The sequence below is a fragment of the Equus asinus genome, chromosome 8 (assembly GCF_041296235.1).
Source record: "Equus asinus isolate D_3611 breed Donkey chromosome 8, EquAss-T2T_v2, whole genome shotgun sequence".
Classification (NCBI taxonomy): domain Eukaryota; kingdom Metazoa; phylum Chordata; class Mammalia; order Perissodactyla; family Equidae; genus Equus; species Equus asinus.
Genome location: NC_091797.1, coordinates 21,819,477 through 21,834,837, shown reverse-complemented (window position 1 = coordinate 21,834,837; position 15,361 = coordinate 21,819,477). Strand labels below are relative to the sequence as shown.

General features: G+C 50.1%; 2 protein-coding genes across 2 annotated transcripts in view; one reads left to right on the top strand and one right to left on the bottom strand.

Moving 5' to 3' along the window:
* Positions 1 to 4,887, top strand: part of POLH (DNA polymerase eta) — a 32,228-nt gene extending 27,341 nt beyond the window's left edge. The window contains exon 11 of the mRNA XM_014837439.3: positions 427 to 4,887. Within this exon, the coding sequence (XP_014692925.1) occupies positions 427 to 1,324 (898 nt within the window). The 3' untranslated portion in view covers positions 1,325 to 4,887. The remainder of the gene's footprint in view (positions 1 to 426) is intronic.
* GTPBP2 (GTP binding protein 2) lies at positions 4,868 to 12,868 on the bottom strand. The gene is made up of 12 exons (XM_014837443.3): positions 12,644 to 12,868; positions 10,770 to 10,796; positions 10,300 to 10,484; positions 9,823 to 9,931; positions 9,423 to 9,620; positions 8,953 to 9,127; positions 8,567 to 8,786; positions 7,992 to 8,127; positions 7,795 to 7,853; positions 7,003 to 7,174; positions 6,386 to 6,550; positions 4,868 to 6,150 (listed from the first exon to the last, which is right to left on the bottom strand). Exons 1-12 carry the CDS (start codon positions 12,830 to 12,832, stop codon positions 5,974 to 5,976), a joined length of 1,812 nt encoding a protein of 603 aa, XP_014692929.1. The 5' UTR covers positions 12,833 to 12,868; the 3' UTR covers positions 4,868 to 5,973.
* Positions 12,869 to 15,361: the final 2,493 nt, after the last annotated feature.

Sequence of the window (15,361 nt, the reverse complement as noted above, 5' to 3'; positions counted from 1 at the left end):
TGGGTAAGAGAATTTTTCAAGAGTCTTTCTAGTCTAAATATTCTAAAGCTTTTTTGTTGCCCTGAATAAAATTTCTTGCCCCAACCCTGAATTACAGCAGCTCTTCAGCAGTATCTTTTGAAAATAATACCTAGCTGTCGGGGGCTCCGACTTATACATGTCTGACTGAGTAGGTGTTCATCAAGTCAGTGTTCTCAAGGTGTGATTCTAGACCAGCAACATCAGCATTACCTAGGAACTTGTTAGAAAGGCAGATACTCTGCCCATCCCAGGTCTACTGAATCTGATTAATCTGATACACCCTAAAGTTTGAGAACCACTGCAGTAATAACTTCCTCTTGTGGCAGAACCAGAATCCCAGTCAAATGTAAATACAAACTGAATCTGTGACCTGGTGCTAATCTTGTTCCTTTACTTTCTATACAGGTCCCCTCCCCTCACAATGCTTTTCCTCTCTGCTACCAAGTTCTCTGCCTCTACTCCTTCATCTTGCACAGACATCACCAACTTCTTGAGCAATGACCCAAGTTCAGTGCCAAAGGTGCCAATTACCAGTTCAGAAGCTAAAACCCAAGGAAGTGGCCCAGGAGTGACGGCCACCAAGAAAGCAACTACTTCCTTGGAATCATTCTTCCAAAAAGCTGCAGAAAAGCAGAAAGTCAAAGAACCTTCACTTTCACCTCTTGCTGCCACTACCCAGGACCCCATGGGCGATTCACCATCCAAGCCATCATTACCTTTCCAAACCAGTCATGCTACAGGAACTAAGCCCTTCTTTAAGCAGAAAAGCCTGCTTTTAAAGCAGAAACTGCTTAATGATCCTTCAGCTTTCTTCCCTCCACAAAATCCACAATGCAGCCCTAAAGAGTTACCAAATGATTTTCCAATAGAACATCCTGATTGTGTCCCTGTCTGTGAAGAGGCGGTGAAGCTAGGATCCTCCAGAGCAACTCTTACAGAGATGGATTTGACCCAGAAGAGCCCAAGCCAGCTTGCTTCTTTAACTTCCAAGTCTGCTCTGGAGGTGGCTCAGAAGGCAACTACCACCCCAAGTCTCCTGGCTGCTGAGGACCAACTGCCCTGTGAGAAATGTGGCTCTCTGGTACCTGTGTGGGAGATGCCAGAACACTCGGACTATCATTTTGCATTGGAGTTGCAGAAATCCTTTTTGCAGCCCTATTCCTCCTCAAACCCCCGGGCTGTTTCTGCCAGTTCTCCTCAAAACAAAAGAAATCCCAAGAGCCCTTCAGCTTCCAGTAGTAAACGCCCCAGGCCTGAGGGCATGAAGACACTGGAATCATTTTTTAAGCCATTAACACACTAGTGCTGCCCTCAGGCTTGCTACGGGGTTTTAATATTTTATCTGTAACCTAGGAGATGGAAATATGTTCAATTCTCAAGGAAATTCCTAACTTTATGAAATTTTTAGTAAGAAAAGTAATCCAGCTAGATGCTGAGTTAAGGCTCCCATCTCTTCACAGGCATGGATTCAAATGTTGCTGATAGAGATGTAAAATTCTTCTTCCAGAGATATAACTGCTTTGAGTTTTTAATCGTTGGAGTCTAGGGAGGCAGCATCATATAGTAAAAAATGTGTAGGCCTTGGAGCCTAAGAGATGTGGTTTCAAACCTGGCTCTGCCTTGTGGAGGTCACTTTCCTCACTTCTCATCTGTAAAATTGAGAAAATACCTTACGGATTATTGAAGATTAAGAATGATGTATTTAAAGTAGGTAGCTTAAAGTTGGCACTGAAAAGGAACTGAGTAAAAAAATATTAAAAAATTTTTTTTTCCTATAGCTCTGTGACAGGGGCAGTTCAGATAATGCCTTGACCAAAATGCGAGGTTTGAGAATGTGAGGTAAAGACTTGAAACCCTAAAGGGATAATTAGTTTAGGGCAGGGCTCTGTATACAGAAGCTTGTCAATGAACAAAAATTGACAGTAAACTTAAAGATCTAATTGGTTTTATTCAACATTCATGAATTGGGCAGCATCCCATCTAGTAAATAGAAAGGGCTCAGAGGAGTTGTACAAAAAGCAAGATATTTATAGGCAGAAACTGGGTAGGACAAGAAAGTTATTAGCAAAAGAAAAGAAAGGATTGTTTCAGGCAAGGTCACCAGTCACCTTTCTTTGGGGAAAGGGTGGCAGGGTCTTATCAGGCAGATTACCTCACTAGTGTTGATCAGGAACTTCCAGATTGATTGGTTTAAGGTCACATTCCTGGCAGGGGCTGAAACTGCAATTAAGTCTTGCTTTGCTGTCCTGGGTACAAGTGACTCTACCTTGGGCCTATTGTTTATTTTAAAGAGCTACTCAATAAATACTGAATTTCATACATGTAAACTCTATTATAGCCACAATTTTAGATAAACTTTTTTTTTGCCTGAGCTAACATCTGTTGCCAATCTTCCTCTTTTCTTTTTTCCTCCCCAAAGCCCCAGTACGTGGTTGTACATCCTAGTGGTAAGTTGTTCTGCTTCTTCCATGTGAGCCACGCTGCAGCATGGCAACTGACAGATGGGTGGTGTGGTTCTGGGACTGAAGTGAACCCAGGCCACCGAAGCGGTGAGAGCACCAAACTTTAACCACTAGGCCATCAGGGCTGGCTCTATAGCCACAATTTTAGCCACTAGCCCTTCTACCTCTTGCATTTTGTTCTAATGTAGAATGGTGGTGTTACTGGGCCAGTTCAGGAACTGTTTAGATTGGATAAGTCATGATCAGAACTAGATCATCTCTAGAACCTTGCTACTCCAAGTGTGATTTTAAGGAGCATCAGCATCAGCAAGGAACTTGTTAGAAATAGTCTCAGCCTCACCCCCAGCCCTACTGAATCAGAATCTGTGTATTAACAAGATCCCCCAGGGTGTATCTTAGAGTTTGAGAAATACTGATCTAGAAGATACTAATGGCTGACCAGGTTTCTAGAGGGCAATGACATTTCCTTAAATGCTGAAGTACAAATTTAAGAGGTAAGTGCTTGGGCCTTCAGGGTCACTGGCATGTTCATCTCTTCCCTATTGAAGTGTGAATATTTCACTTAGGGTTTTAAATTAATTATTGTAGCTTATCGCACTTGTCCATGTTTATAGTACTATATTCTTCACCTTCACTCTTATATGTGGAAAGTCAGTTTTTTTGGCTTTTTGATATGGGAAACCTTGAATTACACAGAGAACCCAACTGAAGATGAACTGAGCTGGGGGTGGTGGGGCAAGTGGCTAGGGAGAATGGTGTACCTATCCCCTCCCATACATGTACACAAACCACCTGCTTTTGAAGCTTATTTGTAAATTAGGGGTCTGTATTTAGTTTGAAGGGGGAACGTTTGAAAACCCCTGGGTCTAGCAGGAAATTATTTCTTCCTCCAAAAATATTTTCCACTTCTGTAGCAGTTAAATATCTAATAAAAGACAGCATTTGCTGTGCACATGGCCCTTTCCCTACTAGATTTGTAGTTTCTCGAAGGCAAGAATTCTTCACAGTGCCTTGCACATAATAGGTGCTTGATATTCACTGGATGAAACATACAGTGAAAACTTCTACATGATTACCAGAACTGGAAAAATAAAAATGTACATACTACTGGGGGGGGGGGGGGAAGGCAACCTTATACCTTTTTATCCTCCCAAATGTTCCATTAATGTAGCAAAGTGGCTCACTAGCTCCTAGAGATGTGTCATTAAAAAAAACCTGAGATGAAGCAATCATCTCCTTTGGGTGCTGTACAGATCAAGCTGAAGAAATTTTTAACACTTTGCTTGACTGGAAGGAGTCATATAGAAAAGTAATGTGGGAGAAACTTTGGTTTCATTGGACATCTAGAGACCAGGATGGGTAGTTGGGGTGGAGGGGGGCAGGCCTAGTGGGTAACTGATAAGACAATACCAGCAGCACACCTGTTTTCTTAGAAATGCCACCCCTGCCCCAGCATACTGGCAATAAGCCTGTGGAGGGGACAGCAGACAGACATGCAAAAGTCAGTGTTGGGTGAAAGCTATAGTACATTTTTGTTGAATAGAACCTTTCCTCATAACTGTTTAACCACAACTGTACAGAAGGAAGTAAATAGCTCTTAGTTCCCAACACAGGAAAAAGTTCTTCAACCCCTTGCTCCTTAGTAGCAACTTAAACCAGTGATATTTTAAAAAGCAGCTGAGCTCGAGTGCCAGGGAAGCTATCACTTTAATACCCTGGAGGCAGAATGCCCCATGGGACCTTGGGCCACATTTATCATTAAATTTCTTTTGTAAGGATCAGTACTCAAAATGCAGACCCTACTTTTTCCAACTGACTAACCTTAGGCCCTATTTCTCCACCCATAAAACGTGAGTCAGGTACTCTGAACGCGAACAGTAAGAAAGGGATAAGGTTTGGCTAGGTAGCCCTCAGAGCTCCAAGAAGCCAGTTTAGGCTATATAAACCTCACTTCAGGCTATTTTGCATGGCTAGGAAAAGCGTGAGGACCAGATTACCATGTCTAAATTCCACTCTTCGTTAAGTAGCTGGCATGCTAATCTCCAAATTTGCGATAGGGCACAGTAGTGGGTTCCTTACCATCGTGACCATTAGCAAGTGGCCAACTCAAGTACAGGGTGGTTCCCATCTCAGCTGAAAAGGTGGCAGTTTCATTTTCTATTCTGCTCACTCAAAGAACTATGCAAAATAGGCCAGAATACTTGGTCACAATGCTGGAACACTGACTGCATGTGGAGGAGAGGAAAGGAAGAATAGTGAATGAGATGCCAGATGGGTTCTTTCCCCATTCAGGGCTCAACAGTGTTAGGGTTTCACTTGTCTAATCCTGGAGAGGAATCTAGCTCTGGAAGCTGAGCCTGTGTCTTAAACATAAGCAAAGTGTGTTCAATAAAACATTTTTATTCTGTACAATATATATATGTGTATTTAAATATATATGTATATTTATATGCAGAGAAACCTCAACCAACAAATCCCTGAGTCCATGGGAACCCAGGACACTAAAAAGGGAAAGGAGGGAGTCCATGCCCTAAAAAGTAGAAATATGGCAACATCTTTCCCTTTCCTCCAGGTTCCCTGCAACAGAGGGAAAGGGATGGTCACTGCAAATTACTAAAACAAGAGAGGACTTACGGGGGAGCAGGAAGTGGGGTGAGGGTGGCAGGATGGGGAGCTGTGGGTCAGGTCCCCAGCCACCACCAGTTTGGGAAAGGAAAACATACTGTTTGATCCAGCATTAAAATCAACAGATCACTGCAAAGGGGAGGACAAGACTGATTGACATGCAGCTGACCTTCGGTATGCCGAGCCTTCGCTTGGCAGCCCCACGCCTGGGCCAGCACAACAAATAGCACCTGTGGGGCCTATGAGAGGACAATCTGGGGAAATGGCCCTTGAGTGAAGAAGGGAACAGAGATAAAGCTGAAGAATAGGCCTCAGGTCTCAGCACAGGGTAGGAGCACAGCCACTAACTGTCCCTGTGCCATTTCTTCAGACCCTGGGCCACCAGATGGCCAGGAGCAGATGTCTTTTGTCCACAGTCAGGTAGAGATGGGCAACTTACATGGCCTTGAGAAGAGGTATAGAAAAAGGAGTGCTTTCGAGGACCACCCCCAGTTGTTGTGACAATTCCTGAAGTGCAGGGACCACACTGGCGAATCATGCCCAGTCCTGACAGTGGGGCCGAGGTGGCAACAGTCAGCTCCTTCCAGTGGACAGGCCATGGGGTTGCACGGGTTGATGAGCCAACCAGGTGGACACAGCCGCTGAACACTGCCCTGAATTCTCCTGTCTTCTCCCTCAGGACTGCCCCTCCCTGGCCACACCAAGCTTGGTACTGCTCCAGAAAGGTGGCAGGGAGCAAGTGGCAGAGAGCACCCCTCTCTCCCTAGCCTATTAATACACAGAGCCGCCAACATGGGGCAGCGTGGCCGGAAGTCACCTTATGTATTGTAGGGACAGCAATAGAGCTGTGCCTGCCTGGAGGAGTTCAGAAGCCCATGTTGGCCTGGGCCTCTCCTGCTGCAATGGCTTGCACATCAGTGACATGGCCGATGCCCTTGGTGACACCCTCCCGGAACAGCAGCTTGGCACCCACCTTCAGGTACTCTGGGTGTTTCAGGAAACGGAAACGTACCACTGCCTTCTCCCCTGTCCGCAGCTTGTCCTGCAGCAGATACGCAGTCACTGGCTCTGGCCAGTGCCTCCTGTCCCATTCTCTACCAGCTTTGGCTCTCCACCCTCAGGGGCCTATCAGGCTTATACCCACCCTACGTGGGGCTTTGTTCCCTTTGTGGGATCAGGGAATTCTCTAAGTCTAAGGTCAGACCTCCTTCCTTTCTGGAAGCAGGAGAGTTCTGATTTTTCCCTAGAAAACGGGGGTATGGCTGGGTCCCTCTCACCTTGGCATGGATCTTTTCCACCACTGCCGTCTGACGTACGTTGCCCACGTGTACTGTCACCTGGAAGCCTCGCCGGAAGGTGGTAGCGTGGAACAGCAGGACTATTTCTGCCTCGAACACTGAGCAGATGGTGGGATTCATCTCAGGGCTCACCATCACCATGCCCTGGGGAGGCAAAGCCCTCAGACCCAGAAACGGCAGACCTCGCATTAGTCTCTCCCTCTCCAGCCAGCCCACAGCCTTTACAGCTTCTGAATTTTCTCTTTCTCTAGGACTATAAATGCTAAGACCTCAGAAGACAATATTCAAAACTCTCCTCTTAGAGGGAACCCATCATTACCCACCTCCCATGTCCTCTAACTCTTCAAATGCTTTGTATTTTTAGGCTCCAGGACACTCAGATTGCACCACAGTCATTCATATTTAGCGATCTGAACTTTATGAGTATTCCAAGCATTTTCATGCATGGATAGTCTGTGTAACCAGCTTCTTGGGTTAGAGACCATGTTTCCTTTGAGTTCCTCTGAAGCACCTGAGACAGGTGTTTCTCATTCACATAGCCAGTCTCCCAGGCACTTCTCTTTGTGTTCCCTCTCCAACCCACCCTCCCACCTTACCTTGCGAAGGAGTGCACGGTCAAATTCCCCGAGGGCCAATGTGGCAGCCTGACCAGCTCGAAGCACACGACAGGCAGAGCGGTTGCGCTGGATGCTGCATACTCTCAGCTCCAGGAAGCAGCCATCATCCGTGGGGCCCACCACCAGCTGGTCCCCCTCACGGCAAATCCCACTGCAGCCCAGAAGGCAGGTGGCACAGTGTGAGCCTAGCCCTCTTCCTCCTTTGCTACGATCACCCAGAGCACTCCTTCTTTCTAAGGTTGAATCTCTCAAGTGGGGAAAAGAGACCCTAAACTCTGACTTGGAGGGAGGGGAGATGACTGCCTCACCCCAGTCCAGAGTGCAGACTCTGACAGCTAATACCAGGAAAGGCACTGACAGCTGGCAAAGAGGTAACTGCTGGTTTGACACTGGACACCTGATCCCTGAACGAGCAAGTTATCCCCTTGGGTTTCATCCTCTGCTTTGGAAAGTCTTAAGGGAGCTCTCATGTCCCTACTTGGAGATGAAGTCAGTTGAATACATTCTAGTTTTTTTCCTGGGGCCCAAGACCCACACTTCTCTCTCAGAGGCCTGGAAATTCCCAGAAAGCAGCAATAGTGTTTCCTCCCTCATAAGCCAATGGACTAGCTTTCTCTAGCTCCCTGGATAGTGAAAGCCCAATCTGGAAACAAGCACATCTTTTTGATGGGCCCTCTTCAACTCCAGGGGCTCCTTTGGGCCCCGATGTCTTCAAGTGACTGCATGGATATGTGAGGGCTGAGTGGGTGGGTAGCAAGCAAGGCAATTCACCTGGAAAGTGTCCCTCCAACAACTGTCCCCACCTCTGGTACTGTGTAGATTTCATCCACCTGAAGCCAAAGAAGATTCTCTCAATGGCCAGCCAAGCAAGGTTGACAGGTCCCAAAATCTCTCAACAGATTCAGGGCTCAGGCAGAATTAGTCCCTCCCAGTTCCCCAGCTCACTGCCGGTTCAGGCGGCCAATTACCTGGAACTCTGTGAGCTGCTGCATGAGTTCCTCCTGCTCTTTGCTATTGGTGAGCGGCGGCAGAATATTCAGAAAGACTTTGAGTAGGTCCAGACTCTCTCCAGACACGCTGGACAGTGTGAAGATAGGAGTGACACTGTAGAGGGAGGCATGCAATGAACAGTTGAGGAAAGTTCTAACAGGAAGCAGGGGCTAGAGCCACATGTGAGGAAACGTGAACTGCTCTCTGGGTGGTTAGGGGCCCTTCTCTCCTATCTGCTAACTGTCTCAGGAGCTCTTGGCCCTCTCTCTGCCAGCCAGCCAAGGAACGCGGCACATGAAGCCGATCCCAAAGCCCAAGGGAGATGGCAAACGCCTGGCACAGCACTTCATCTCCAGGGTCTCAGGCATCAGCAAAGCTCCAGGCTGGCTTGGGAGAAGGGCCAAGCCCTTTAGCAAAGACTCTCTCTCACAATCCTAACCTGAAAAACCACGGAACTGAGCCAGAACTGGTCTGGTTCTGGGGGGGAAGCCACACTCCTGGGCCCTGTGGCAGCCTTCCCTGTGGATCAGGGCTCTGGGTGAGAAAGGCTTACTTGGGGGACTGGGCAAACTGCTGGGCAGCAGTGACAGCATCATCCTCGGAGGTGACCAGCATGGGGACCTTGTGGCAGCCAGGCTGCTTGAGGACCCGCTCTAGCTGCCGTACCGTCCTCTCCACTGTGGTCTTGGCACACAGGTCCACCTTGCTGACCACGATGAAGAAGGGCACTTTCAGGGCCAGGGCCAGCCCCAGATGTTCCCTTGTGGTGCCGGCTGCCTCAGAGAAGGCAGGCAGGCAGCAGGAGAGAAGAGTGAGAATGTGGGAAGGAGGCAAGGGAGCCAAGAGGAGAGTTCGTCTGGCTCCCAGATTTGAGGAAGCCCAGGGTAGGACAGAGTGAGCAACCCCCTCCAGCCCCGTCCCTGTCCCAATGCCTCGTACCAATCCCAGTGTTAGCACTGACGAGGAGCAGGGCACAGTCAGGACAGTATGAGGTGAGGCCAAAGATGGTGGTGTGTAGGTACTTGTGGTGGCCTGCCAGGTCGATGAAGGTGATCATCTTGGAGCTGCTCTCACAGATCTCTTCTGCGGTCCGTGAGTCACTGTAATTCACCACCTGGCCCAGAGCCCAGGGCTCTCAGTGCCCCCTGCCAGCCTCCCCAACCCTTCAAGAGTCGCCAGGACCTAAACCAGTCCCTGGGTGACCCTAACTCATAACCCTGAGCCCCATTTCCGATTCAATTCAGTTGATTCCCCATTTGTTTTCTAAGGAGGCCAGAGCTCATTCAGTGCCCTCAGGGCCTTCATCTACGCTACTCCAAAAAGTCTCCACACTCTGCCCTCGGACTCTCCTTCACCACACCATCCCATCCTCAGAGTCCGGTCCCACTGGGTCCCGTTGATGCATGCACCTCTCCCTTGCTGTTAAAGCCCAGGATCTCGAAGCTGATGCTGGAGGTTCGGCCAGACTGAATCTCATGCAGGTGGCGGAAAAGGTTGAGTCGAGCCCGGCCCCGCCCATTGTCCAGCTCTCCCTGGGTCAGGACTCCAAGCAGAGTCGACTTCCCTGAGTCCACATTCCCCAGGACGGCCACACGGAGGTCTAAGAACTGTGGATGAATTGCCAGACATAAGGGCTCCACTCCCTCACCTCTTTCCACTGAAGGTTGGGTCAAGGGTAGTGACACTCCCTGGGGACCAAATGATGAACTGGACATCCATCCCCAGGATCCCAGGCCAGGGGAGAGCATGCCACCACAGGGCCCTCCTGGGGAGCACGGGCGTTAGAGGCAGGGAAGGGTCTGTGCTCACCTGTTGGTTGTCAGGGACCTTTCGCACCAGCACCTCAGTGATCTTCCGGGGCACGTCGCTGTCATAATCTACTTCTCGCTCCCGGAGAACAGTGATGTCTGCCCCAACCCTGTCACAGCAAGGCCACAGGTGCCACATCTCACCTGCCATTCCACTCCACCCCTTTCCATTTTGGCTCTGGACCAATGGCCTTCCCACACCTCCCACAGAGCTCCCAACACCTTACTTTGCTTCCTAACACCCTCCAATCTATCCCACATCCATAGCTCCCTTTAAACCAACCAGCCAAACTCAAATCAAGGAGTAAAAAAGCCTAGGTCCAATGAGGAGGAGCCCAGAACACTAACCCTTTGTCAAGAGAAGGCAGTAGAAGGAAAGTCCCTCCTTGGCCCCTCAGACCCTAGGTGACCAGGAAGGTGAGGGTCCTCCCCAGAGTCAGGTAAGGGAGAAGGGAGGGGAGCGGGGAGAGGAACATACTTCTCTGCCATCCGGTGCAGGGTCTTGAGGGAGGCCCGCATCTCCTCCTCAGCCAGCCCCACCAGCAGCCCATTGTCCTCTACCCCAATCTGGTAGACAGCCTCACCGCGGCCCTCCTGGAGCCGCCACTTCATCTGTGTCACCAGGTGCTCAAAGCGGTACTGGGATGGATTCACCAGCTTCAGCTTAGGCAGGTGAGGTATCACGAGAAGGTGAAATCAGAGATGCTCCTCCTACACCCACATGCTCCCCACCTGTCCTGCTGCCCAAGCCCAGGGTCTTCCCTTCCCACGTAAACTCCCTCATCCCTCACCCCCTCCAACAGTGAGTCCCCCTCCAACAGAATAAGGTATGGAGCCCTCACCCTGAACCACATCCCTAAATTGCTACAGATCATGAAGTTAGCAGCATCTCAGAGAAATCATCCCACACAGCAAGGACAACCTGACTCTCCCCAACCTAAGACTCACTTTATATTCGATGTTTCCATCTTCAGCCTGAAAAGAAACGGAGCAGTTTTACCACACACCATCCAGACCCAACCCCTACTTCCCCGATTCTCCATGGGGCCCAGGCAGCTAACTTGAGAGAGCAGAAGGCCTCAGCTGCACCTGCTTAGGCAGGTGCCTGCAAAAGGTCACTGGCAGACAAGCCCTCTACTCAGCCCCAGTGTGACCTCTCTGAAGGAAAGGTCTAAGAACATAGTGAGTCACCCATCTAAGCCAGGAACAGAACCCTGAACCCTCCCTTTCTTTCATCACTGGCAGCACATACTTCCTAGACGCAAGATCACCCCTTCCTTCTCCCCAGGGCCTCAAACTGCTGTCCCCAGAAGTCTACGTCTCTTCTGGGTCTAGGCTGCTGAGGCCATTCTCTGCCATTGGTCTGGGAGACACCATTTCCTTCCTGCCCACCCCTCTTAGCTGATGTCATCAAGAGTAAGATGCAAGAGGCTGCAAGAGGTTCTGGACCAGGGCCAAAGGGTGAGCTGAGCACTGGTCACTACAAGCCCGAGGAGAGAGGAGCCCAGGTGAGAGAGGCACAGGGCTCCAAAGTTGGAGCTGAGATGAAAAGATGGTACTCAGAAAATGTAAGGAAGGGGGCAAACTCCACAAACCAGACTCAGTGTGGCTTTTACCTCATGTCCCTAACCCTCATGCCTCAGATGAGGTGAAATCCTGAATCCACCCCACAATCTCCTCTACCTCTTCCTTATATCAGGTGACGCAACAAAGAAGCATCCTGTTGCCTGAACCTTCCCCTCTTGGGTGCAAAGGGGTAAGAGATTTGCTTGTTCTGCCCGATCTGCATTTCTGCACTCCTCCTCCCTGGCCATTTTATTTTTCTTCTTCTGTTGCTGTCATCATTCCAACTCTTCACGGCCCTCTTGACTCCTAGGCTCTAACAGGTCTTCACCCATAATCTCCGCCTCATGGAATATAACGGAGATATTTTTCCATCCACAGAGACTTCCTTTATCATTTTGCTGGAGATGAATAATTACGGTGGATGGCTTCAGAAAAGTGGTACAAGGATGATGGGCTAGGCCGATGATTCTCAAAGTGTGGTTCTAGGACCAGCAGCACTAGCATCACCTGGGAACTTGTAGGAAATGCACATTATCAGGCCCACCTCTGACCTACTGAATCAGAAATTCTAGGTGTGGGGCAGCAATCCCGGTGATTCTGATACATGCTAAAGTTTGATAACCACTGGTTTAGGCTCTTCCCCCAGGGCCTCCTTTCCAAAGAGGGACAAAACAGCAATTATTCTCTGCCTTAGGGATAAATGAAAGAGGTATGTGGAGGCTGTCCCCACTTCCTCATAGGACAGGCAAAGGGCAGGAGGACCAAGTCTGACTGTTGTCTGGTTTTGTGTATACGTGTGTGTATGTGTGTGTACTCAAGGATAGAGACGGAACATATTGCTCTTTTCCTCGAGCACTCTCCTCCTCCTTATGGAACAAGTTTAGAAAACTCTGCCTCCTCGTCCCAGGATGCAGTCTGCCTTCTCCCGTTGCAGCACAGGGAGGGGGCCGGGGCATTCTCCTCAGCCCTTCCCAAGTGGATGTGGGTGGGATCCCCTTTCCCCACTTCTCCTTCTGGAGTTATCCAGATCAGAATGGGGGGGGGACCCTCCCCATTCTTCCTCCTGGGGTCTCGACACCAGAAAGGAGGTCAGCCCCTGTCCCTCCTCCTGGGGTCCTGGGACCGGAAGGAGTGGTTCTCCTCTCCCCGGGGGTCTTGACACCGGAAGGGGGTATTAATTCTCTGTCCCGCCTTCCTGGAGTCCCCGGACCGGAAGGAGTGGTTTCCTCTCACCCCGCCACTTCTCAAGTGCTCACCTCGGGGGGCAGGTACGGAGGATTGTTGGCTTTGGCCCCTCTGTTCCTTCCGTTCTTCTTCTTCCCCTTCGGGCCCCCGCAGCCACTGCTGCCGCCACCGGCGCCCCTAGCCTTGAGGGTTCCGCCCACGGCCGGGCCCCCTCCGGGCCGGCAGCAGCCGCCGAACAGCTCCGATACCCGCGAGTCCATCCGCCGCTGCCGCCAGCCCCCCGCCCGGCCCCTCCCCCCCGCCACCACCACCGCAGCCGCTGCCACTGCCGCCGCCCCTACTGCCACCGCCGCGTCGGGCCAGCCAGAGGAGAGCGGGGTGGGGCCCTGTGCAGACCACGCCCCCGCCCTCCTCGGCCCCCCGGCTCGCGTCAGAAATAGCCGCGGGGCACCAAGGGATATAGAGTCCTCAAGCCGGGGACCTCCCGCAGAAGAGCTCGCCACCGCCCTACAACTCCCAGGAGGCATCGCGGCGAAACATGCCGCGCGGGGCTTCGGGACGTAGGCAAGCTGCGCGCCTTTGCGCGCAAAGGCCTAATGGAGCTGTAGTCTGGTTCCCCGTCTCCACGCTCCGAGCAGGTCTTTTCCTAGGGCCTCGGGGAATTTCAGAGCCCCGCGGCGTGGGGGTGGCGCAGTCACAGGAGGCGGAAGGTTTACATCAGAATCAAGCTTTTTGTACGCTCCTAGGTGCGGCCCCTTAGCGCGATCTCAGACTACAGGTTTTGAACCAGGAGAGCTGCAAAATTCAGGACTACAGGTCCCGCCACCCTGCTCGCTCCGCCCCTGCCTCAGTTTCTTCCCTGACAGCTGGCGTGCCGTCGGGGTGAGTCAGGGCGAATGCCAGAGCGAAGGCGGATGGTGGTTAGCCTAATTACGGCTGTTATTGTTGCGATGATTATGCCACCTTTACACAGTAGTCACTGCTTTATTACCAGGTTGGCACCCTCCGGGGGCTGGTTTTAGTAGCCGGAGACACTCCGGTGGCCCCGACATGAGGCCCGAACCCATAAACCAGCCTCGCTGCCTGAGGGCTACAAGGATGCCCGCAGCGAGTATTACCCCTCCTCTTTGTTTTGATGCAGAACCAATCCGGGAGAACCGAGTTTGGTTTTAAAACAGTCAGAGCTGTAGGAGGGGCCTGGCCCCTACTTGGGGCGGGGCTGGGGCTCGGGTTACGTCAGCCATTGCGAGGGCGGGGGAAGTGGTTGGGAATAGAAACTTGGCCAAGGGCCCCAGGGGAATACAGTACTGACTTTAAACTTTCCTGCTAAGCCATCTCTCTTGCTCTTTAGGGCTCTTGTAGTCAGCAAAGAGTAAACACACTCAGCGACCTAAACCAGGGTACAAGACACTAAAAAGGCAGAGTGGAGAAGCAGTTAGTGTTGCTGGGCTGGGAGTCAGGACGCCAGGGTTCAATTACCAGCCCCCGTGGCTGTCTCATGATTCACCACTCACCATATGTCCACTTCCTCTCTTCACAAACAGCGACATGCTCTCACACAGCCAAGAAATAAAACAGCCCTTCCCTCCAGACCTCAGTTTTCCCTGGAAAACTAGAAGCAGCAACAGTGGCTTACCTCTGGTGATCCTTTCAGGGGTTCAGACCTGGTAGAGTCCATGGCTTTCCCCTAAGACCACAAGGAGAGAGGCAGGTTGCTGTAGATCATGTAGTTGCTGTCCATATGGCATAACTCTCCAAAGCAGTGGGAGCAGAAGGACCAAAATCTGCAAAAGGGGCCTAGCAGACCCAGCCAATTATGTGGTCTTCAGTGGTTGAAAGCATATGTGACTTCTCTTTTCTGAACCCTGTTCATCTAAATAAAGGTTATGCCGCAGAGGTCAACCCAACAAGGGGCACAGTTCCGCCAGGGAAACTGCTGCTTTGAGGCTGAGACTGAAGAACTCAGTGAGAGATCTCAAGAAGCATGGGGATTGGAAGGGAGAGTTAAGACCATTCCCCCAACATTCTCACCACCACCAGCTCTGGTCTCTCTTGATAACCAGGGCCTGCTGCACTTGCCTGATAACGCTTGTCCTCTCATCTTCATGGACCTTTCAACCAACTCAACACACAATTTCACTTCTTCCATCCCAATCCCCTTGTCTCCTAAGTGAAGAACTTCTTTGAAGAGATAGGAGGGGATAACCCATTCTGATATCCCATTCTTGAACAACTTGGCTTACCACAGACAGGAGTGGAGGCTGGCAGGGGAGTAGGCTGAAACATGGATGTCTGTCCAGGGGAAGATCAGGGTCCTGGGAAATGGAATGTGGTATTTGTGTTTAGTTTCCTAAAGGTGTTACTTATGAGGTGGTTGACTGTGGGATATGTATATACACACACACACACACACACAAACATTTTTCATGGTATGTAATTAGTCATTTATTCTATGTGTATAGTACATTTACATAAGTTTTAAACTCAGACTTAGCGATCTTTCTCTTTATACTTTCTTGGTTTTGTGTCATGCCTAGGCTAAAACCACTCCTTGATTATGAATTATCCCTCAATATTTTCTTCTAGGAGTTTTGAGGTTTATTTTTGTGTTTAGATCTTTAATCCATTTGGAATTTACCTTTATGTAAGGTGTGTGGTAGGAATTAATTTGACTTTTTTTTTCTTCTAAATGGATAGATAGAGAGTTGTCTCAAGTTCTTTGCTTTGAAAAGTCACCCTCATTGTATACTAAAGATCTAAATTTCTGGATTTTTTTCTGTTTTATTATT

Excerpts from the sequence above, each read along its gene's own strand:
- GTPBP2 (XM_014837443.3), bottom strand. The coding sequence starts at position 12,832 with ATGGACTCGCGGGTATCGGAGCTGTTCGGCGGCTGCTGCCGGCCCGGA. Across the intron at positions 10,797-12,643 it reads CTCCGTACCTGCCCCCCGAG|GCTGAAGATGGAAACATCGA; the intron begins GTGAGCACTTGA and ends GTTTCTTTTCAG. Across the intron at positions 7,175-7,794 it reads GTTGGAGGGACACTTTCCAG|TGGGATTTGCCGTGAGGGGG; the intron begins GTGAATTGCCTT and ends TCTGGGCTGCAG.